Here is a 24,139-nt window from a genome sequence, read left to right as displayed (position 1 = left end):
TTTTTCCAGGTAATTATAAGGTGCTTTAAATGTTAAGAAGTAGATAAACCTTGTCACTTTTCTCATGAAGAAATTTAGCAATTTGAGTACACTGCATATATTTTGAACCTAGAAAGTAGACTTACAGCTACCGATGTTTGCCAAATCATAAACAGCCACATTTACCCATAAGGGTAAACATACTGTGTTCCTGACCTGCATTCATTTTAAGGTATGATTCAACAGCAAAATGTTATACTAAGATAGCAGTTATTCATCACAGATGCAATGAGATAAACAGAAGTAATCACCACAGGAAAAAAATATTAAGGGTGACATGAAATCCTTGACCAGGCTCCCATCAAAGCAAGGAATAGTTACCATCTGAAATTGGTTATTAATTTATTACTTGTTATTAAATTATTAATAATCAAAATAAAATGGAGAGATCAACTACACCTCTTCCACTGTACTAAATTATTATATTGCTAATGAAGCTAAAATGTGTTTTGTCTCTCTCTAGTCAAGTTTTTGAGACATGAGTGCAATTTCAAAATAATTTAGTTATACTTATAAAACTTTAGTATAAAATAATGATACTTTTGAGATGTGTTAATAACCAGGAATGCGATCAGCTTAAAACAGATACTCTGATTCTATGAGTGATGTTGTTGTTTTAGATTCCAGATCTTGAATTATAGAAGAGCAAATCTAAAGCTCCCTGAGACAGCTCTTGAGAAGAAACAGCAGTTGGTTATAATTACTCAGGTACGGAGCATATTTCTGTCCCAGGTATTGGTCACCCGAGTGACCATGACTGGCAAAAGCAATGAGAGCTGCCCGTGACAAGCTCCGGGCTTTGAAAAATTATATCTTACAGGAAAAGAAACAAAGCCAATTTTCTTGTTACAATTTATGTTCACTTTTGAGTTCAGTAGTCTTTCTGTTTTTCCTTTCCTAGAGTATGAACATTTTTGGTTAAAAAATAAAAGTAATGAGCCACTGAACTACGAAAGTGTTCCCCAGAAAAAGTGGTGCTAGAGTCATGGTGGTGGTGCCGAAGCAGCAACACTTATGAGGCACTTCTTAGACCTTCTTCAAGGTCTCACTTTGTTTGAAGGGCCCACTAAAGATGATAATGAAGCTGCCCACTTGATGGCTGCAGGGTATCATTATCAGTGGTCTACCTTGGGTACTAAGTCCCTTGAGACAGGAACTCAAGGTCAGATTCCTTTTTGTGCCTTTGATGCTACAAGGCAGTGTTTCTGAAATGCCTGTCTTTGAACTACTGCAGCACTAGTACCTGCAGTGCTTTTAGAAATGTAGAGTCTCTGGGTATACCAGAGACTTCTGATGATCAACTGGGACATCTGTATTGTTAAAATACCATCTTCTTAAAAAATTCAACCTTAAACAACAGAAATCAGTGCATTCAGAAGAAACAAAACTGCCACCTGCTGTACTAAAATCAATGATTGCTCAGGTTTAAACCTGAACCTTAAAAATTTCAAATATTTTGATAATAGGCAAACTTTGAAATTTCCAAAACAAAAAGTACCAAAACTTGTAGCACAGCCAACAAATCAACACTGTAAGAAGAATATGTTAAATGAAATAAGAGAAATTGCTATTGTGGAATAGTTCTATTACAGAGATGTGATGATTTATTAATGTTGCCACCTATTTACACAAATTACATGAGCCAGGCGTGGTGGTGCACGCCTGTAATCCCAGCACTTGGGAGGCTGAGGCAGGAGGATCGCTCTGAGTTGGAGACTAGCCTGGGCTACATAGTGAGTTCCAGGTCAGTTTCAACTACATAGTGAGACACTGTCTCAAAAAGCAAACAAACAAACAAACAAAAAAACCCCACAAATGATGTGAAATTTTCTTAGAACAGTATTCCTGGATCACTGAATTTGGTGATTGCATACCTGTTCAGAGAAACAATAACTTTTTATTAGAAATAATTTGTGACAAAATAATTTTGACATTTTAACAAAATAATCCTAGAGGCAAAATAAGAATTTGTTCTATTAGATTGGTAAACTAAGCATATATTACCACAGGAATATTTCCCTTGATACAACAAGCATTTATACACTCTATATCCAATATAAAAAGAAAATGTATCTACAATTAATACAGTTTATTAGGTTTGTTCTTTGTTGCTGTTTGTTCTTAGTTGTAGGTGACAACTGTTGATATGAACGACTAGACCCACAAGACATAAAAATGATGATTTTGTCATAAAATGCTTTATGTTTTAATATAGATATCAGTAAGCACAAAATTTTAGCTATAGAGGATAATTTTAACAAATGTGGTCAATTGGGCCTGAATTTCTACATTAGTAATATATTGATGTTACTGTACTTTTTAAAAGTTCCAGAATGATTTATTATACTCAGAATATTTTAAAATTCTTTGGCTGTAAAAATTTGAGTGGATCTTCAGGACTGTAACAATGCTTTGAATATGTGATTCTAATATTTAATATTCAGACAGGAATTATCATTTTGCTTTAAAATTTTCTTTTATTTTTTTAAGCAACAGTGCAGATCTGTTTAAGATAACAGCACAAGAATTAGTTCTAAATTCAAAATGCACACTTTTAAGAGTTAATGTTGAATACATCAGAACATGCTGTAACAAGTTGATTAATGTTGAAAATGAAGTATAAGAATACTGAGAGGTTCCAAGATTAGTTTTTCCAGCTGGGCTCCTCCTAGTCAAGGGCCGAATCAATATTTCATTTAGTGAAAACTTCCTGGTGAATATTCAGCCAATTAAGAAGTCTTTCATTATTAGTGAATGACACAAATTCCCAAAGGAGATTCCAAACTGAGTCTGTGGATAAAGCTTTAAAAAGAAAATTTTAAGTACATCAGTGTGATCCGTGTTATCACTGGCTAGACATGAAAGAAGCCAAATGGGAAAATCTATAACTAATCCCTCTGTTGGTATCACAGGGTTACATAAAGTTCATGGAAATATACGCCTTAAAGTTTGAGGTAGTCTTTGCAATAACAAATCCATATTTTATGCATTTCCCGAGCTTAAACACTTTAATAAATGAATCTGTTCTGAAAAAATAATGAAAAGTATTAGAGTAATTGATCCTATGAAATTAGACTCATAAGATTTTATTATTTAATTTTATTTTCTTTTTATTGAGTTTATTGGTAACATCATCAGATGTTAAAGATGGGATTACTCTGGTGCAGAAAAAAAGTGTGTTTAGTTTTAGGAATTATGATAGCCCAGTAATTGTATATATCAATTAAATAAATACTATTAATTTTTTTCATTATTATCACTACATATCTTCTTTAAATCTGCAAAGTTATATATTTAAGAGTAGTATAATGTAAATATTTAATTTATAAATTTCCAATAAGTTTATATCAATATATTTTATAAGCACATATTATGCAGTAAAATAAATTTTATATTTCATATGAATAATTTTCAAATTCAAGAATATCTGGGACATAAGATTTGTTTCTAGTTACTGCAACTGGTAATGTGTAAATTGTTTGAATGACGAGACACCAGCTCAGGAAGAGAATTCATGTCCTGTTTGCCCAACATTTAAAAGAAAAACCATGACTCCTAAAGACTTTGTTCTGCACAATGAGCAAAACCATCGTTTTTTTTTTCAGTTCCTACTTTCTTTTATACACACACACACACACGCACACACACATGTTTGCATTATATAATGATTACATTCCTTGTGGGGAGTTGGTACATCCACATTACACATCTCAATTCTTTTCCTTAATACCTTTTTCCTCCCTTCCCTTCTCCTTTCCTCCAAGTCTTGATCCCCTTCTCATTTGAAAAAGATATAATCTCCCTACTTACTTTCTATTATCTTTTATTATGCCCTTGCCTTATATTTTGGGTTTCTCATATAAAGGAAACCATGAGATATTTAAGCTTGTGTGTCTGACTTATTTCGCTTAATGCTATGGTCTGAAGGTTTATCCTACAAATGATTGAAATTTATCCATTTTGTATAAGTACCATATATTCTTTATCTTTTCATCTATTGACTAAATGCCCGCTTCCAAGATTTAGTTATTTAAGTTATACTGGTCTACATATAGGTATAAATATACCACTGTAATATGATATCTTCAACTCTTTCAGGAAGACATCTAAAGGGGGAAGAGCTGGGTCCCATGGAATTTCTATTTTTAATTTTTTTAAGGTTTCTACTTTTTGAAGAGAACATCAATAGCATGAGAAACAGTACCAAGAATCAACATGTTGACTCCTATAAAATTGAAAAGCTTCTTCTACACAGCAAAAAAAAATAAACCTTACAAAACAGGAATAATTTTTTGTCAGCTATGTCTTAGACAAAAGACTAAAACAATATTTAGAATAAAGCATTAAAGAATTAGACCACCCCAAAATAAAAGATCCAAATAAAAAATGACAAACGAAATGAATAGGCAATCTGCAGAACTACAGATGGATAATGAAAACACACACACAAAAATTCAACATTGGTGGCCCTTAAAGAAATGCAAACTAAAGTAACACTGAGATTCATTCTCATTCTTGAAAAAATGACTATCATCCAGAATTCTACGTCTATGAAAAAATGATCCAATAGGTACTTTCATTATAAATATTATCATGTATAAAGCCGTGCTTTTTAGATGAAATTACACTCCTCCTTTTTGTATAGGAAGTTTAACTGTAAGAACTAATCCTTAGAAATGAGGACCTGAAACTTGGAGATTGATACTTTTTTAAAAGCCCTCCAACTTGAGTTACTACAGCTAGATTGAAATCTTGATGGTTTCTGTTTCAGAGGGAGCTCCTCAGCTATCTGGAAAGAAACCTAGAATTATACTTAGAGGGCCTTTTCAAATACACAGAAATTCTTTATATAGTTGAAACTTTTGATCGCCTGATAGTTTACAGTTTACCAATAGCCAATGTCTACTATTGAAATTTGTCTTACATTTAAGTTTCTCAGGAAACCTGGAGAATGTGATCATCACTACAGAAATATAGAGTAAGAAGACTAAGCTTTTAGAACTCTTGATATTGATATTTACTGAGAATTGGCAATAACAACCATGATTAACATATGGAGATTAACGTTTTATACCATGAAAAAAATCTGATAAATTCAACAGAAAAATTGAGTGGGCTGAAATATGTATTTTAAACTACTATATATTGTAAAATAATTACTATAACGTGTCCTTTGAAAAAATATTGTTGCATATTAACTACATATAAGAAATTGCACTGGCGCTATACAACCAGCAGAAAATTGATAGACAAATGTACTTCCATTAGGAATATAAATTTAGACAAGCAAGTGTACTAGATTCATTTATTTTTAAAACTTAATGGATATAAATACATTTCTCAATTGAACACCTCTTAGTGAAATGTGAGAAGAACACACAACAAAGATGAATAAACTAAATACAGTTAATACAATTTAGAACTGCAGGCCAATGTTTAATTCTCCTGAAAATATATATGTACTCTCTTCATTATAAAGGACATACTCTTTCTTCACCTTTCAATCTGATTCCAAGTTCTGAAGAGCAACTCTTTCACCTGTTGCAATTTCTTCTGTACTCGTAAAAATTGTATTTCTTTTTTTTTTCAGCTTTAATTGAGTTTATTGGTACATTTTAGGTATACAGTACAGTTACATTCATCGTTGGGATCCTGTACCTTTACATGACAGGTCTTGGTTCTCATTTTTTCCCCTTGTCCCTTCCCCCTTCACCCCCTCCTCCCCTCCCCATCTACAAACACTTTATTTCCTTCTTTTCATTATCACACGTTTTTCTTTTCCCTTATTATATTTGTATTTCTGTTTTGTTTAGCAAAAGTTAAAAACAATTGTTCTAAAGTGAATTTTCAAATTGTCCCAAACAGTTTTGAGAACTGACTACATATAAGAAGCAAGTTTTGAAGATTAATGTACAATATAAGTAAGGAAGGTGGCTGTTATGATTTGAATATGACCTATCCCCTCTGAAGCTTATGTTGGAGTTTAATTGTCATTGTGAGGTATTTAAAATAGTGAATGCTTGATCTCTGGTTTTCAGAGGTTGGACGGTCATCACTGGACACAGGTTTTGGATCTTGGGCCAGAATTATAAGCCATTTTTATATAATATAACATAATATAATATTATATTATATTATTATATGATAACTGCCTGTTTCTTTACAGCAACTGTAGTAGCATGTTATTAGCAACATAAAATGAACTAATATAGTGTCTACTATCCTTTACTCAGAAAATGAAAGTAGGGCTCTATCTGGGAATAAGTAGATGCTAATTTACTAAGTTAAAACATCAGGAAGCTGTGGACTTACAGTAAATTTAATGAGTCAAGAAAAGCAATATAGACAATTAGGAGACCAAGGATTTTGTGTCTTAAGGGTACCATGAAACCTGCTTGGTATTTGCAAAGATTTTATCTGGCCGAGAAAATAAATAGCGAAGATCATGTTTTCAATATGGAAGTCCAACTGAGATATTTTTAGTTGCATACGCAAATCACACCTTGATGAGCAAAACACTGTAAACTTCCCTAAAATAACCCTTCCCCTGAGGGAATGCCCATTCATGTATGATGGAAATAATAAGTGCCTGGGATAATGCCAGAAATATATTCAGAACTAAAAATACTTTCTCTCATTTTTATAACCACAGAGTCCCCATTAGCCAATGAGACTGTTACAAATTTGGAATTCTTGTTGCTCTCATACTCAGAAAAAGGTCTTCAAAAGCAAAAGCAAACCACATGAAGAAAAATATTAAATATTTAGTATGAATGGAGAACATAATAAATATTCCAAACCTAAAATAATTTTTCTTATGCTATGAAAACAATCAGTATAGAAGCAGCATATTTATACCTTTAAACTTAGCATTAATAAAAAAGATTACTGTTGATCAAATGGCATATGTAAAGAGAAAAAAAAATATCAAGGATAAAAACCTAAAAATTTTATTGTAAGAGAAAACGGATCCAAAATTATGAAGAGGCAGGCCTGCTATTAATGTCAAGAAGACTGACTACATCATATTAAAGTGTCCAACCCATGGATTAATAAAATAAAGAACATTTAATGTTTGCAGCTCTAGCAAACTCTATAATTTAGGAATTTTTAGAAATTATTTTTAGATATATGTCATAAAATACCTATACATACAGATAAACAGTACCTAAGATATGCTCAATAATCTTCATGTCCCAATTTCTTCATCTCAACAAAATGAAAGAGTTGGACAGTTGTATGTGTGTGTATGTGTCCTTCTGGATCTAAGCTAGAAGAATGTGTACAATAATCTGGGGTTACTTCTATTAACTTAATCCTTTGTAATTCCTGAACCTCATTGTAACTTTTAATTTCATCACTTGTTCTCTAATTGTTTATCACTTTGCTGCTGAAAAGTAAACTTTATTTTTCACACAACCATAGACGATTTCACTGTAGCTTATTTTAAGTAATAGTAACACGTTTTATATACGCCATATAAGAAGTGCTGCTATAAAAAGCTTTCATGAGTAACATATTCCATCTACACAAAGATCAAAATACTCCCTGGCATTCTTCTTGCATTTTCCTGGTGTGTCTTGGAGTTATAATGATGGTTTACAGTCAGTGGAAGGTGAGTTAAGGGATCATTTCCTCTTGGAAGGTACAATGGTTACAGCGTTTAAAGGTACTTTGAGTGTTTCCTGTGGTCTCTACCTCTTGAAAAAAATAGAGGTGACACTGAAGTCATATGACCACAGATATGAAGCCTAAATTTCTGAGTCAAGCTCATACATCACATCCACATCAGATGTAACACAAATAAGACAGAAACATCTGTTGTTCTGAACTACAAAGAATTACATAAACTTCTATTGTTTGGACTAACTACATTTCTGGGCATAGTTTATAGCACACTATGTGGTAGATAGTAACATCGTAATCATCACAGCAGAATTAAATCTGTACAATATCAAATAACCTAGAGGTAAAAGTAGATATATCCTAAGCAGTTTGGTCTCAGGGCTTAAATGGATACCCACGCTACAACAGACTCCAGGATAACACAGGATAGAGGATAACTTCTTTATCCTAGCATAAAAAGCCCTTTATAATAAAGGAGTAATAACAGCTATGTTCTATGCTATGAAAGTCAACTATGAGTTTCTCGAAGGGAAGTAATACACACAGAGTATTGGCCTGCTCTCAAATGTACTGTTAAATGTAAGCATTTGATTCTTTAGCTCTTTCCAGTGGTACTGCAACAGCCAGCCTGACTCCATCTTGTGCCTCAATGCCAGTCTGTACCTGCGTTAAAACAAAGAGCTTGCACTTGAACAAATCACCCAAAACCCCCACATCCTGCTTGACAGTAAACTCGCTACAGTTGCTGGATGTTTTGTAGCTCATCTAGTGCATGTGAAACTTCCTTGTGTCCCCCACTAAACTGGCATGGTTCAACTTTTGTAAGATTCCTCTTGCTCTCCCCTGAGCCCTCCCCAACCGAAAGTATGATTTAAAAGGAGAAATCAAACTGCTTCTCATTGCCGAGGAAATTTCTAAGCGCTGGCTACCTTAGCCGCCGGCTATATAATAAAAGGGCTTGAATTTGGCATGGAGAGTGGCGCATCTTTATTGTTCGAACTCACTCACCCATAATAGTACTCCCCAGTATACCCAGTTTAAACTTGCACAGACTGGACTTCTAATAGAGACTAACAACACTTTTCAGGCCATGCCTTCCTTTTCTTGGATAGTCCCTCCAACAAAAGGGCTTTTTCTCTTTTAGTTTGATTTGAAATCTCAGCAAACTTTTGAGGTCTCACTCAAAACTGCTAAAGCATGCCTGTTCCTTATGACCCCCTGACACGTATATTCTATTAGATACTAAAATATGGAAGTTAAAGGGCTGAATCTGGAGCCAAAAAGTATGGGTTTGATTCCAGCCTCTTCAATTTGTTAGCTGTGTGACCAGGGTCAAGTTATTTAATGTTTTTATGACTTGGTACTATCAACTACAAAATGGAGATATCCGCCTAAATATATAGTATCCAGTGGACACTACTTGAAGATTAAATGAGAACGATGTTGGACACAAATTCAATATTTGCATTTTAATCATTATTATTTATCATGTTTGTCATTATAGTATATATATTTCATATTCCTAAGAAATTTATAAAATCTGTCTGGAAATTATGTATTTCACTTAAATTTCCTTTCATAGTGTTTAAGATATTAAGATGCACACAGTATAGAAATCTGCTATATATTTGGAGACTAAGAATCCATATATAGTCCACTTAGCATGGTAGTGGGAAAAATTCATTTTTGTCTACCTACTTTTTCCAGCAATTGTTCTAAACAAAGTATGTACATTGCAACATTCAGTTGTCATAAGTATCCAATGAGACTATTATCCTAATTTAATCACTGAGAATTCAGTTGTTACTTGATCAGAATGAGGCAAAATAGTGCAGTGGACAGGAAGTCCTTGTTTTAAAATATAAGAATTTCTAAACTTTTGAGTGCATCAGAAACACTGAAAGAAATAGTTACTACAGATTACTGAGAATCATACCAAATGTTCTGATTCAGTAAGTGTGGACAGAGTTCAAAGTTTTGCATTTCTAACAGTTTTCTAGGTGATTATGATGACGCTGCTCTGGGAATTTTTTTTTAAATGATTGTAGTAGACTATTTTCTTTGCTCTATGCTAAACAGCCTAGGGTGCACTTGGAAATGTCATTTGCAAACTGGCAGCTGATGTATTCTGTTTTATAATATGTAGAAAGATATAAGGCTCTTTTTTTTAAAAAAAAGACAGAGTATTATATTAGAAACTTACATGGAAATTGAGCTTTAAAAAAGAAAGGTATTTTGGGCAAGGATAATAGCTCACCCATAATATACAAATTATGAAAGAGTAGGAAATTATATAGATGTTTGAGTTGGTATATTCTCCCAACTTCTTAACAAATGCTTAACCATTAGCAAATCCACTAAGCCAATCCACTTGGCAAGAGCGGTTTGCAGTGGCCTCAGACAGTAGAAGGCAGGAGTCTATTCTGTAGAATCTCTTAATGTCTTTTGCAGGTGGATTATGTCATTTTCGGAATATCAAACCAGACTTTCAATTCTTATGTGAGGTATTTTATACTCTCTGAAGTCATCAGAATCAGAATGACTCTGGATATGGCCACCAATAGCAAGGAAATCAGATCAAGGCAGAAAGTCCACTGTTTCTGTCAAGTGTGTCACAATGGTAGTTTCTTTTTTCAATTATTCATTCTTCTCTATCTGTAATTTTTTAAATAAATGCCGTACATTCACTGCCTGAACTGACAAGAGTTTCAAAATTAATACAAACACAGGATTCTGAAAATGATTTTCTACTGAATTTTAGTAAAAGTTTGTCTTTCTCTACACTTAATACATCACTGTTGCAATACAAACTGATCTTGCTGAATTACAGCCCTTGGCTTGTCCTGTTTTGGTTATTCTATTTTGCCTTGAGGTACCCTTGACCTGACATGCTACAAATTTCAAATGAAAAATAAATCATACCAGAAAATGTCTTTTTATGCCCAAACTTCTCTTTTTATGCTTTTGGACAAAAAAAAGGGGGGGGGAATAAAAAGCTAGAATTATCACCAATGCTAGAAAATTTCGTGGACATATACAAATTCAGTATTCTGGGATGTAATTCACTTAAACCTAAGCAAATGAGTACCAATCTGAGGATGTGTGACAAGAAAACATCTTAGACAAGGAGGGGGGATAAAAAAAACCTAGTACAACGTAAAAGAATGATTAATGGCCGGGGACTTAGCTCAGCGGTTCAGTGGCCTGCCTTGCAAGCACAAGGACCCGAGTTCAATCCCTGGTGCCAAAAAAAAAAAAAAAAAGAATCATTAAGGAAACCATACAGGGAATTAATCATCTCTCTCTCGTCAAAGATGAAATAGTACATATATGGGACATCTCAGAGACGAGTCTGAACATTGTTGCCATAGTAGAGCAGTTACAGTAGCACTACTCTAAAGCTCTCTTTGAGATTATCCTAACACAACTCACAACCAAGCTTTGACAGTATCTCACGGGTTTCAAGTAATTCAGCTTTTGCACACCAAAGACAAAATAGGTGCTAAAAGAATACAATATAGTTAAACATCAACAACATAAAATTTGTGATGTCCAAAATAAAATGAAAATTGAGTAGTCATGCAAAAAAGCAGAGAATTATGATCCCAAATTGACTGCAAAATGACAGAGGATGGAAATAAGAGCAGAGATGTTAAAATGGTGGTTAAAAAATATTTTTGATACGTTTAAGAAGGTTTAAACAAACAAAAACACGATGTGCTATGTAACAAATGTTAAAAGAATGAAGTTTCTAGAGATTAAAATACCTGTCATTTAAATTAAAAATATTTTGGTGGGATTCACAGCAGAGTACATTGTAAGAGAATATCAGAGAACTTAAACGAATTGTAATAGAAATTACTCAGAGTTGGGCTGAGGATTTTGCTCAATGGTTCCACTGCCTGCCTCGCAAGCACAAGGACCTGAGTTTAATCCCCAATACCATAATAATAATAATAATAATGATAATAAATAAATAAAAATAATTCAGAGTGAATAACAGAAAGAAAACTAAGAAAATAATGGGGAGAGAGCACATCAAGTTATCTAGCGTTGTTGAAATATGCATCTTAGTAAAACAATGAAGTATAAATCAGTGGCAAAAATTATTCAAAACTTTATGTAAACTATAAATCTGTAAATCCAGAAGTATGTTAAATTTTAAGCTGAGAAACCCTAAATAAAACTACCAAACTCCACATACTCATCAAGTCCAAAAACTACAAATCTATGCAGAGACAGAGGAGCAAAGAGAGAATGTCATTACATTTCTCACCAAAAAAGAGGAGATCGATAGAGACATTCCATAGCAGCAGTGAAGGGAGCTGACCGCAAAGTGACACTGAGTAGTTTTTTAAAGTGATAAAAATATTTGACGTCCCAATTGTAATGGCTTAAAAATATTCATTTTCAAAATAAAAATAATAAAATATATTGTATCCAAGATACAAACTAGCTGATTGTAAATATTGCAGAAATGTTATTAATCAAATCAGAGTTATGACTATATATCCATCATTTTGAATATTTATCATATTTTTGTGTTGTAATCAAAGAACAAAAACAATTTTTTAATTACACAGCATGTTTTTTGGTTTACAGCTAGGTACTGCAACATTCCAAAGAAAGGCATGAATTGGCGTATGCTTTTAATATGCATCTTTTAACAAACATCAACTTTAACTTTTCAGAAAAGTTTAAGGCAAAGGATATGCTAATTACTACACTTGTTCATTACTCAGTGTACACATGAGTCAAAACACATTATATGTACAAATATGTAAGATTAGTATATTACAATCAAAACATTAAAAATGCAAAACAGGCCAGGGATGTAGCTCAGCAGCACAGCACCTGCCTGGCAAGTACAAAGCCCTGAGTTTGATCCCCATTACCAAAACAAAACAAAAGCAAATTATTGCCAGAAAGGAAATAATTTAGCAAGCTATGTGATTTTTAATAACTTGCAAGGAGTAATTCTCAACAAATGTCTTTCCTATATATGCAAAAACTGTTAGTATCATACAAAACTTGCCATAAAGTCAATGGATTGAATCATAATTATATTTTAAAATTTATTTTAGTTCAAACATGCATAATAAAGTTATTTTAGGCTAAAGGTAGTTTTAAAACAATTAGTATTTTTAAACAAATCTATAATAACCTTTTGAAAATAACCTTTCAATTACTTTTTATTCAACTTTCCACAAATATTTTCTTTTGGTAAGACAATATTAATTGAATTTTGTTTCGTGTAGCTATAATAAAGGATGTCCATAGAATACTAAAATGTTTCTTTACCTCCAGTTTATTTCTTGAAGAAGTGGGTTACCAGTGAGAGACAATTCACGGAGAGAATAGCATGCATCAAACCATTTCATGGCACTTTCAAGATCTACAGAAGGTAAAGCATTATGACAGGTGTCACATAAAAGGAAAAATTATAAAGTAATATCATTTTATTTAATGGTTCCCTATTAAAGAAAAACATTATTTTTATATTTTCTGCAGAATATTATGAGACTTTTACAGGAGAATGAATTGGGTTAAGAACCTAGACTGCTGTAGAACATTCTTATGCTTTAGTAGCTGTGAACTTAGGCAAATCTTTCTTAAAATTCACAGTAAAATTTCACAGAGCAAGTATTAAATGAAATAATATGTATAAAATGTTTACAAGTTTTGTACCATATTCTAAACATAAAATCTGAAGATGTGAAATATAAATAATAGGATATGTGGCATGAGGATTAGGGTGGAGGGTCTTTGGGATCCATCAAGGGGATTTCTGGAGCTCACGGTGTGTACCCGACGGTCATAGAACCTTGGCCTCAAGGTCTGCATTGACCCTCACTCTTTCCTTTCTGGCACTGTTCTCCTGTTCCACAGCCACCATGCACTAAAAATCTTTGCTCAATCTTATGCTTCTGCCATGATGTTTCTCCCTTGGAAATAGGCTACCACTGACTGACTCCCCAGAAACTGTGAGGTAAATTAAAGGTCTTTTCTTTAAATTGTGGGTGCCAAGTAGCGCGTGTCTGTGATAAGAAATATAGGTGGTAAAAACTGAAATATAACTAAATAGACTTATATGGACCTGTTGTACTTTCAAGTGAAAAATAACAAGTAAATCTGTAGTACATAACAGAGTATGTAGATTGAATTGCTTTCTAGCAGAAAACAACCATAATTCCAGAAAAAATACACAGCACTTGTATTCAAGTCAGACATTAGAACTGAAGCTGAAATTTGTGGGAAAAATGTCCTGAGAAGAAAATAAGTGTGTCCATGAGGGGGATTATGTATGAGGATTCACCCCACATATTTGTAAAGTGGTTGGTGCCACATAGGCTAGACAAGACTGCATAACCTAGCAAAAATTACATGCTGTAGGACTAAGAAATAAACTTTGACAATAAAGTTTCTGCAGTAGTAAAAAACATTAGAGTTGCAGAACAGTCAATGTGAGATCTAATGACTCAGAAATCTAGAAAGACTGGGCATCTGATATTAAGGCCAGGCAGTGGAGAAAAGCATGAACTAAGAGTTGAACACTAGAATGGCCTATGCAAAGAAAGGATGACCTGGGCCTGACAGAGACAAAGTTATTCATCACTAATTTAATTGCCTGTTAGAATAAAATTTAACATCATTTAAAAGAAAACAATATCTAGACTCACTAAACTAATATCTCCAATGTTCCATGTACAGTTAAAATGTACTAGAAGTATGGGAAAACAGGAAAAAGCAAGCTATTGTTAGTAGAAAAGCTATTAGTAGAAACAGATCCCAAAGTAACCCAGATAGAGAGCCAATTTGTGATAAAGATAGCAAAGTAATTCAATGATTGAAAACATTTATTCAATAAATGTTGCTGGAACAACTGTGTATTCATATAAAGAGATGAACTCAACTGCCAGTTTTCACCATAAATAAATATTAATTTAACATGGGTTAGAAACCTAATGATAAATGCTAAAAGTACAAAATTTCTACAAGGAAAGTACACAAAAATTTCTTCTAGAAGTAGAAAACTATTACAAATTGTGAAATACAGAAATTAAATTTCATTATAATTTTTAAAACTCTAATTTAAAAATACTATTCATAAAATCAACACGTAAAACAAACTAGGAGAAAATATTACAGAGTATATTATCTGATAAATAATTCATCCAGAATAGAAAAGAGAACTTCTGAAAATCAAAAAGAAAATGACAAATAATCAAAGTTTTAAAATTGTAAAGCAATGCAATATGTACATCAAAAGATATAAAATCACTAATAAATATCTGTAAAACGAAGACTCAATATATTCATTAAAGAAATACACAAAGAGATAATTCAATGATACTATGAACTCTAGAATGGAATAAATGGAACTCTAATGCATTACTGTTAGGTATACAAAGTAATACAGCTACTTTAGAAACAGTGTTGGCCAAGTTTTTTTTAAAGTTAATCCTATACTTATTCTATTATCCAAAAATAACATTAAACATTTAACCAAGAATACTAAAAATATAAGTGTGCATAAAAAATTGTATAAGAGTTCCTGTAGGAACTTTATATCATAGTACCTCTAAGCTTTAAACCTTCAAATATCACAGGAATAGAAAAATGGATCAACAAATTCTGATATAGTCATACAATGTATTATAAATTAGCATAAAAACAACAAAGTCCTGAATAAACAGTATGGTGGAATACCACATGAATACTGAGCTCAGAAAGTAGAAGGCAAACAAACAAACAAAAAACCTAAAAAGTGTTTGATCTCATTAATATGAAAAATTATTTTCATAAATTCAGACTGTGGTTGTCTATACAAAGTGATTAGGAAAACTTTTTGAAGGGGATTAGTTAATCAAATTCATTATTTTCTTATAACATAATGGCCATCTATACTATAAAATTTTTTGTTACTCATCTTTTGTGGTCTATTTCATAGGTAAAAGATATGTATCTTAAAGTTAAAATACTTGATGATTACTTAGGCCTATCACAAAGATAAAAGGTAATATTTGAAGAGCTAAAAGAAAATTTTAAACAAATTATTTCAGTGTATTTTATTGTATAGGTTTAATGTTAGTAAATACCGCATGTATTCAAAACAATTCCTTATCATATTTGGAAAAGAAACTCAAAAGTCTATTCCTTTTAAAAAGTTAAATGTTTTTAATTAATTTTATTGGTACATTTTATGTTTACAATATAATGACATTCATCGTTGGATATTTGTACCTGTACATAAAATATCTTGATTCTTATTTTTACCTTTCCCCTGGCCTTCCTTCAACCCCTCCAATTCTAGCTATTTATAAAGACTTTGTTTCCACTTCTTCATTTTCTTATATTAATTCCATTCCCCATTTCCTTTCTCCTACCCCTTCTAAATCCCCTTCCCCTTTGGACCTTTTCTTCCTATTTGACATTATCTATTATATAGCCCAATTGCCCATCAACTGGAGACTGGAAAAAGAAAATATGATTTTTAATAAAACGGAGTACTACTCAGCCATAAAGAATGAGAAATTAGACGCATTTAGTGCTAAATGCATAGGACACATTTGTAAATACTGAATAGTCCCTCTGGTATAAGAAATTGAAAGTGTAAATAAGGATCAAAATGTATAAAAAAGTTAAATATTATTCTAAACTTACCAGAAAGACAATTGCTGCTGACATCTAGTTTTTCCAAAGAAATAAAATGAAAAAGTGGCACAATTTTTGTCAAACTAAAAACAAAAACAAAAATTTATTTAAAATTATAAGTGAACATATTCTGGATGTTATCGATGTGACTATATAACAAAATATTTATATAACACAATTATATAATTATGCCAAATTGTATACAATTATATAATTGTAATTGTATAACACAATGCAGTTATAATATTTACTAACAGTACTTATTAAAAATGCCATAACCATAGGTATCTAAGTAATCCTATAATGGAATATTTTTATTCCTTTTTATAAAAAAATCGCTATGGAACATTTATACAATAAGAGATTCCAAATTGTTTTAAAGAGAATCTGCCATGGGATAAAAATTTCAGTCACAAACATAATGGACTTTGATGTGTATTTGCTATTAAAATTCAAATAAATGTTTTTCATTGTTATTCTTTTTTATAAGGCCAAAGTTAACAGTATGTACATTATGTATGGTTTTCTTCCTTTGGCTCAAGCATGTGACCTAAATCTTTAAAATACAAACATTAAAATAAAATAACTTTTCAGCACGATAATGGAGACAATAATTTTGTTTGTTAATTTTAAAAAATTCTTTACATAATAGATTGAAAGTATTTAAGTACTAATATCCAAAGTTATACTGGCACTAATTCTAAATTGAAAATATGCATAATGTACAAACAATAAGTCCAAGGAGCACAAGGTCATAAAATGTTTTACATTAGTATCAAAAATTAAAATTTAGCAGAAATATACTAATAAGTTAACACATTAGTTTTACATAATAAGATTGTAATAAATGAACTTCCATCCACTTTTAAAAGTTCTTATCTACCTCTGTGAATGTAAAATATCTTGTACCTGCTTTATGATATGTACTAGTGACCGTGCTTTATCAGAGCTATTTTTAATGATGTTACTCTAGAATGTTCTCTTTCCAGATGATGACTAAGATGCTAATAAACAAAATGGTGCCAGGTACCACAACAGCAACAGAATTTTGCTGTTTTCTGGGTATTATTCTTTTCTTTGTTTTTTTGTTTTTGTTTTTTTAATGGAGTGTGCTGAATGTCTATAATTTTGCCCACATGACTGCAGAACCTGGAAAAGCTGTTGCTGCTATTGATGCATAACATACTGCTATTATTGGTCTTTTTATATTAATATATTAATATTAATATTTATATTAATATACATATATACATATTTTGAATTTTTGGAAACTTTAACTGTGCTGTCAACTTTGGAAAAAGTTATCCCAATTTACTGCGTTGAGTTGGCATTGTACAGAAATTAACAGCCATATTGGTCTAGAAATGTTAAGTTTTTTCCATTTGTACAGGGATAATGCACTGTATTAAATATGTAAGGTCATATCTACGTGGGTTTGATTACAGAAACTAATAAAGTATTCTCTAAATAATGAAAAAAAAGAATATAAGACTACAAGAGCAAGAAGCAATTTACATATGTTCAGGGACCATTTTCATCTCCAGAATTAAGGATTATTTTAATTTTACATCACTGCCTTTTCTCTTTTACTTTCCTTTTTAGTTTTATTTTAGGCTTCCCTATTTTTAATGTTCATACAGAGATTTCATTAACTGAAATACTGAATAGTTTCTCTGGTGTGAAAAACTATAATAGCACACAAGATCCTAATGAGACAATTACTAATGTGAAATAGGAAGTAAAGGGCTAAAGGTGTAGGGAAAGTGGGAAGGGTGGGGGAAAGGTAATAAGGGAAAGGAAAAAATGTGAGAAAATGAAAAAATGGAAATTAAGTGTTTGCAAATGGGGAGGGGAGGAGGGAGTGAAGGGAGGGCAAAAACAAGGGGAAAAAATGAGAATCAATACCTATCATATAAAGGTACAAGATCACAATAATGAATGTAATTATATTGTATACCTAGATTGTACCAATAAACTCAATAAAAAGAAAAAAAGATAAAAGTTCTTATCACTTACTGAGTTATAATTTTTATTAAGAACTTACATTCAAACGAGAAGCATAAATATTATTGAAACTATGTATGTTCTTGGCAGAAAAATTAAGAAGGGAAAATTATCTTTAGCTTGACTTACATTTCCAACTAAGACATTCTGCAACAGAATGCTGCATTACTGTAGTTATTGGAAGTTAAATTAAACCAGCTTATCTGAGTTTTAAATGAGACAAAAATCTCCTTTTCATAAGATATAGTCCCATGAAAATTGCTAGTCTTCTAAATTAATCTCCCTTATAAATATTGAAATTCCATAACTACTCAAAATATTATTCAGCTAAAGGAGCATCTCTGGTACAAAAAAGTACTCATTAACTGTACTTCTATTGCCCTTCTTTTCCTCCTTATTCTTCTCTGTCACCTCCCCTTCCTCGTCGTCTTCTTCCTCTTCCTCTTCTTCTGGCTATCTCTCTCTCCCTCTTTCTTTCTCTTCTCCTCTATCATCTTTTCTCTCTTTTCTGTCTCTCCAGTTGTCCTAGTAGAGTTATTTACCTGTTTGTTTCCATGAATTCCCTGTCATTTTTTTTTTTTAAGAAATAAAAAACATTATTCTAAGGTCAGAAGCCATAGAACATGACGCTGTGACTGAAAAACCTCATGGGATCTTGCAGCCTCTGGCACAAAATCAACCTTCCAGTTGACCTTGGCTTCTCTTGTACTACCCTGTCTTGCATTAACAGAGAGACAGAAGACACCGCTGATAAATATGCAGACTAAATAATGACGCTACAGAGGCTCGGGATTTAGCTCAGTGGTGCCACTGCCTATCTCGCAAGTGCAAGGTTCTGAGTTCGATCCCGGGACCAAAAATGAATTAATAATAATAATAATAATAATAATAATAAGTGACGAGGCTACAAGAAAATTTCTCACTCCTAAATACTAAAATATTACTATGCATAGTAAACCTATATAATATCCCTTCTTAAAAATAGTTTCAATAGGGTAAGATTTCAAATAACTTAAAGAGAATGTGAGAAAAATATTAGTCATCACATTCATGCATACACTTCCTTTGTACATTCCATAACAGTAAAATTTACCATCATGTGATCAGAGATGGAAGGAAGGAAAGAATGAAGGATTGAAGGGGCAAAGGGAGGAGGGAGAGAATGAGAGAGGAAATTAAAAAGATGTGGATACATAGTTATTGGCTTTAAATATTAATTTCATTATATTTCCGCCCACTGTGATAATTCATTATATTTCTGATATTATTATCACAAGGAAGAAATTTAAATTCTTCCAGGGCAAGCCTAAGTGTATTTCTCAGCAAGAAAACTCTTATTTGTGTTATAACCTTAATATATTCCTAAGACCAATCGTTTCTCTTTCTACTGAAAAGACTAACAGCTAATGCATATTAAATCCTTAGGTTATACTGTAATTTTTCCTCTTTCTTTCAGAATATAGTATTTGATGTTTTTAAGTAATAAGGTTATGATAACATGTTTAAACAGAAAATGAAAATAACCAATAAAGTTTTACAATTTAAAAAACTATAAAAATCTCCTTTGCAAAAATCAACCTAAGAAATACGTGCTATTACCAAATATTTTTGGACTATAATGATATTTTATCTTTTCATGTAACTATGCATTTTTTAAAAGTTATTTTTATTAGAAACTAACATGACTCTTCATTATAGAAAAATAGAAACCTAATCGCAGTATTCCTTTTATTTCAACCTCTAAAGCTTTTCCTCTTACTCACATTCAATGTATATTTTTTCCAAGAAAATTTAAACCAGAAAGATAAAGGACATTAGTGAAAACCTAATACCATTTGACCTTGTCACATTAGCCCTGGGCATTAAAAAGATAAATTTCAAAGACGACAGAAAGCAAAAGATTTGTACAATGAGCAGCCAATGGGTAACAGTTTCCACTTTCTGCTACTACTTAGAGCCTCACTGGAAGTAGAAAAGCTTATGAAGCCAGAGTCTTCTGGTTAGAACTTGGCTGAGTCGAACTTAAAACAGTGACATGTCCTAATGAAAATCTAAAACAGAAGTCAGGATGAAACAAGCATTTCAAACAATATGTACTAAATATCATTCTTTATATGTATTCTATTTGTTGGGAGGAAAAGCATATGGATGTATAATTTCTTCCTTGTGATGAAAACATTTTATCAAAAATTAAAAGAAAAATATATACAATTTAAAAACCATGCTAACCACAAAAACGCACAACACACAGATGCACACACTTTCACGTGCCTCATATTTCTATACGTACACATTTACAAAATTATTCTCAGGTCTTTAAAATGGATCCACATATATTTTCTGTTTGGATGATCACTGAAAACAGGTTAGGTAGGCACTATTACACATTCTACCTTTGTGTGTGGGCTGGAGGGGGGACAGGCTCAGATGGTGAGTGAGAAATCAATGGCTTGACCTCAGTCAATATTCAAATTCACATCTGCTGATTCTGAGTTTTATTAAACCTAACACAGTTTTGAAATGACTCATACACATATAAAAGCATGATGTAAGATGACTCATTCCCACACTTACTGATATTAATTTTTCTTTTATAAAAAATCAGAAGGTGGGAAATTATATTTATAATAAAGTACTGGGAAATAGTTTTACTATTTTCCCATTTCACCAATTACATTTCCATACTAAGAGCTCATGTGTTTTCTCTTTATTTTCTAGAAAATATGCAAAGAATTTTGAAAAACTCGAAAAGGACACATTCAGTGACAGTATTATTAAAATTTTCAAAATGGCATATGTTATATCATAAACCCTTCTGTAGTGATAAGCTTAAACAATAGGGTACTATATTTCAAAGGGTTCTTACAATAAGAAATACACCATTCCTTTTTATGTCTGTGAAGACAGAAAACTCCGTGTCAATATTCAAATATTATACAGTATGCAAAGAAAGATTATAAATAGGGGTCATTGGGGTTAATTATCCAAATGATCGCTATTATTATAAAACAATGCTTTTATATCATATTAATATGAATGACATAAAAGAACAAAAGACATTTATCACCTAGTATTAATTGTAATTTTTAGAAATAGATTATTTTTTTAGATGACTTAAGTCATTCAAAGAAACTAAAGGCATTATTTTTTAACAAAAGTTTATCGTTCAGAAAATTTCTAATCTCTGTAAATAGTTTTATGATCCTTAATGTGGCCTGATATTCACTGCTATAAAATATATTAGATATATCGATTCCTGATTTACTGCATGTGTCCAAAATGTAGCTCAGTACATCATTTTGAAAGTGTATTTCTAACCTGAAGAGCACAATGAAAACAGGGAAGGGTTTGTGGGTGGTCCACAGTCCCCCACAGTACTGTCTAACAACTGGCTTTTAAGCCTAAACGGTGTCCTTTTAAAGTCAAGTAAACCTTCATATTTTGTATTTGATTAAAACAACTTCAGGGCTTTCTGAATACAGATTCAGTATATGATTTTCAGACTTCAATAGTGCAGGTTACATAGTTTAGTATGTACATGCTCAGATGGTGAGCAGTATTGTGACAGGGATTGAGAGACAGATTTGCACGTTTTTAAAACATGCTTGTCCTTATTCACTTGTTTTGTAGCATTGGATATCTCAAAAAGTAATTTCTTATTAAAATGTGGTTCCTTCACCCTACTCTGTGTGCCTTTGATGAGCAAATTAATCATACTACAATGAATAGGTCTCAATGAAATATTAAGTAGAAGGAGAAGTACACATAGTGCACTTACTTCTGTTTTGGTTTTAGGCAGTGATTCTCTATACAGATCCAGATGTTTGGTGCTCTCAAATGAATCTTCTGAGGCAGGTACCCATTTCAATTTAACGTTATGGCATTTTTAAGTGTTACTTTATATCCTTAGGGAAAATCAACCTTTAATCCATCTCAACAGTTACAAAAAGACATGCAAGCTGAGACCAGATTAAAAATCATTCTCTCAGGACTTAATAAGTACCATTTGAGAGAATGAGACATCCTTCTGAATTAAATTAGCTACCTCCTGTATTTTCCACAGACTATTCTTTACAAATATAAACAAACTTGCCCTTTGAGATTTCTACAAGTGTATCATTGAGAAGAAAGAAAATAAGAATATATTAAAAATTAAAATTTTAGAGTATACAAATCCATCAAATTCTATAAGGTATCTTAGTCTTTATAATTTAGGTACTAATTTATTTTGATGTACTCTCACTGAATTACCGGAGACAACCAATTTTTCCACTTATTTATGAACACCATACCATACACTGGTTTTAAGTAAAAATTGTTTGAGTTTATTCTTCAGTAAAGTGTATATTACCTGTTCTGTGAAATAGTAAGATGTTGTAGTAAAGGCAGCCAATATGAAGAAAATGCTTCCAGAGTTGAAATACTGTTATCGTCCAAGTTCAGTTCTCTTAGAAGAACATGATTTCCCAAGGATGGAAGCTAAATTTCAATACAGCTCATTAGTTTATATTTTGTCAGCTCACAAAAGTTAAAAATATAAAACTTACCAAAATTTACAAATGTAAATCATGACAGAACAACATTGTGGAAATTTTAGAATAAATAAAACTTCTAATAATTAACCCTATATCTTTAATAAACTTTTTTATAAAAGGTATTTAATTATAAATGCAATTATAATTCCTTAATAGATAAATTTAGTCCTAATTATATACTTTAATACATCTAACATGGTATAGATTATTTTATTTTAGTATTAGGATAAACTAACCTTAAATTAGAGTCATAAACTATTACAACTATTGAACATTTTTAGATAAAGTATAAAAGAGTTAAAAATAAATTGAATATCAAATGCAGCTAATTGGAAAAAAGATTTACTCACAGTGGCCTTTTAATGTGTGGCTGATATTTCTAAAAGAATGTTACATTCATCCAGACAAATTAATTTAAGACAATTACCTTACTTAGATAATTTCCCTGTAACTTCAATACTTGAAGCAATCCGCAATTTTCAATGCCCTCAATATCAGTAAGATTATTATATGAGCAATCCAAGTATATAATGGTAGGTGTATCACAAAGACCTTTTGTACTAATTAATTGATTGTGGTCCAAAATTAGTTGCTGAAGATTTTTCAAAGATTCTAAACCACCTGAAAGAAAACATATTTTAGATCATTTGTATCATGTGTTCTTCTCAAAGTGCATTATACTAACTATGAGGGACATATCTTTTAATATCGTAGCTATATATTAATTTAAAACTGAACAAAATAAAGGCATACTTAAATATGTTGAAATGTGAACGTTTTCTTTCAAAAAACAGTGAAAGAAGGAAGAGAAGTAATCTGAGAGAATTTTCTATTAACTTACTTGGGGAAGGAAATGCATCAGTGAAACCTTTCAAGGGTCACCCAAGGTTGGCGGGGGGGTACCAAGAATAAACTTTAGGTTACACAGTGAAGAAAGGTAAAGATTTGGCAAAGGAAGCTTAAAGAAAACTGGAAAAGCAAAAGAATAAATGGGAAAGGAAAACAGAAAAGCTAAAAATATTGTGAATGAGGATCAGTGAGAACTAAAATAAAATAATGTGCACTTTTCATGAAGAAAGGGAGTTTATTTCCACTAAATTACATAGTCTACAAGTGCAAAAAGAAGAAGTGGCAAAGGAATAAGACTCTGGTGGTTACGAAGAAGCTGGGCTTTGCTGGAGGAATTAAGGGTGTTAGGATGAAAGCCACAAAGCAGCAGAAGAGCAAACATTATTACAAACTGCTTTTTAGATTGTGATAATGGAAAGAAGGTTTGCAAA

The 24,139-nt window shown here is 31.8% G+C and overlaps 1 protein-coding gene across 1 annotated transcript in view; it reads right to left on the bottom strand.

Moving 5' to 3' along the window:
- The window catches only part of Lrriq1 (leucine rich repeats and IQ motif containing 1), a 189,352-nt gene that overhangs the window by 137,217 nt on the left and 27,996 nt on the right, over positions 1 to 24,139 (bottom strand). Inside the window, exons 5-8 of the mRNA XM_019205450.2 lie at positions 23,287 to 23,480; positions 22,676 to 22,803; positions 16,330 to 16,403; positions 12,967 to 13,060 (exon numbers count right to left, since the gene is read on the bottom strand). Of these exons, the coding sequence (XP_019060995.1) occupies positions 12,967 to 13,060; positions 16,330 to 16,403; positions 22,676 to 22,803; positions 23,287 to 23,480 (490 nt within the window). The remainder of the gene's footprint in view (positions 1 to 12,966; positions 13,061 to 16,329; positions 16,404 to 22,675; positions 22,804 to 23,286; positions 23,481 to 24,139) is intronic.

The sequence above is a fragment of the Fukomys damarensis genome, unplaced genomic scaffold (genome assembly GCF_012274545.1).
Source record: "Fukomys damarensis isolate Sample0158 unplaced genomic scaffold, DMR_v1.0_HiC HiC_scaffold_15, whole genome shotgun sequence".
NCBI lineage: Eukaryota > Metazoa > Chordata > Mammalia > Rodentia > Bathyergidae > Fukomys > Fukomys damarensis.
This window is presented reverse-complemented; position numbering and strand designations above follow the sequence as displayed.